At 35.2% G+C, this 1,432-nt stretch overlaps 1 protein-coding gene across 1 annotated transcript in view; it reads left to right on the forward strand.

The window, feature by feature from the left end:
* The window catches only part of LOC143019914 (uncharacterized), a 597-nt gene extending 410 nt beyond the window's left edge, over positions 1–187 (forward strand). The window contains exon 1 of the mRNA XM_076175891.1: positions 1–187. This exon is cut by the window's left edge and continues 410 nt beyond it. Coding sequence (XP_076032006.1) covers positions 1–187 — 187 coding nt within the window.
* The last annotated feature ends 1,245 nt before the right edge of the window (positions 188–1,432 follow it).

A 1,432-nucleotide genomic window follows, 5' to 3' on the forward strand; every position in this document is an offset into this window, starting at 1 on the left:
TTCACCATTGAGTGCTGTGGCAGCTTCGTTGTTTATTGAGGCCCTAGAAAAGGATCATTACAGTAAGATATTCGATAGCGATTCAAAGTGGTATCGTTACGTCGACGACTGTCTAATCGTTACACGTAAAGATACAAACACGGACCTTCTACTACAAAAGCTGAATGAAGTCCATAACAAAATATAATTCATCATAGAAAAATAAATAGACGGTTCCTTACCATTTCTTGACACAGTCATCATGAGAACAAATGAGAGCGTGAAATTCAAAGTATACAGAAAACCTACGAATAAGGATGATTTCATTCACCTCCTAAGTGCGCATGACAGAAAAACAAAAAACGGATGTAGTAATAGGATTCCTTCTACGAGTTCTGAGAATATGTAGCCCAGAATTCCTCGAGGAAGAAATCAATTATGTGACTGACGCGTTCACAAAACTTTGTTACCCAAAAGGTTTATTAACGTCTTTACTAACTAAAGCTAAAACGATCAGAGGAAGAAATGAAAAAGAAAAAGACATTGAATAATCGTTACCTAGTAGTCCCCCTTTCCAAATTCACTGACGAGCCAGGACTAGCATTAAGATCCTCTGGCTTAACCATCGTGAGAGACGCATGTAAGAAGATAGGTGACTTGACGAAAAAGAAAATAGAAGATCAATATGACAACGGAAGTATTGTGTACAAAATTCCAAGTAGCGGTTGTGAACAATCTTACTTTGGAGAAACACACAGAGTGTTAGAGAAAAGGCTCAGCGAACTCAGAGGAGATGTCAGATACCATCGCGACACTAGTGCATTAGTTAATCACATTAAAAAAGAGAGTCATTTACAGACAGAAAAGGAAAGTACTTGAAACACTGTATATTGCTACTAACGAAGATACAAACCAAAGAACGGGTGGCATTAAAAAGACAAAAACCACCACAGCTATAGTAACATCAAATAGGACAATACGCTACCAGAGTAGAAACAAAAACCACTCAGTAACGACCAATAGGACAAAATACCCAATATACAGAGACGGCCCTGGGTGAGCTCTCCGAAGCTCCTCACAGTATATGATTGCCTTATTTTCTCCTTAACACATTATTTATCTGAAGAAGCCTATTTCTGCAAGACTATTCAAAAATAAACTTGGATTCTGATTTATGTCTTCCTCACCCACCTTTACCATATATATATATATATTTATATATATATATATATATGTATATATATATATATATATATATATATATATATATATATATATATATATGTGTGTGTGTGTGTATATATCTATATATATATATATATATATATATATATATATATATATATATATGTAAAGTGTGATAAATCTTTGGCAGTGATGGAATATGCTTTAGGCTCAGTCGTTGTCTCACTCTTGGTATGAACTCCCGACTGGGAGTCGAACCCAAGAGCAC

The sequence above is a fragment of the Oratosquilla oratoria genome, chromosome 38, assembly GCF_046742065.1.
Source record: "Oratosquilla oratoria isolate Oo_2021 chromosome 38, ASM4674206v1, whole genome shotgun sequence".
In the NCBI taxonomy this organism is placed as follows: Eukaryota; Metazoa; Arthropoda; class Malacostraca; order Stomatopoda; family Squillidae; genus Oratosquilla; species Oratosquilla oratoria.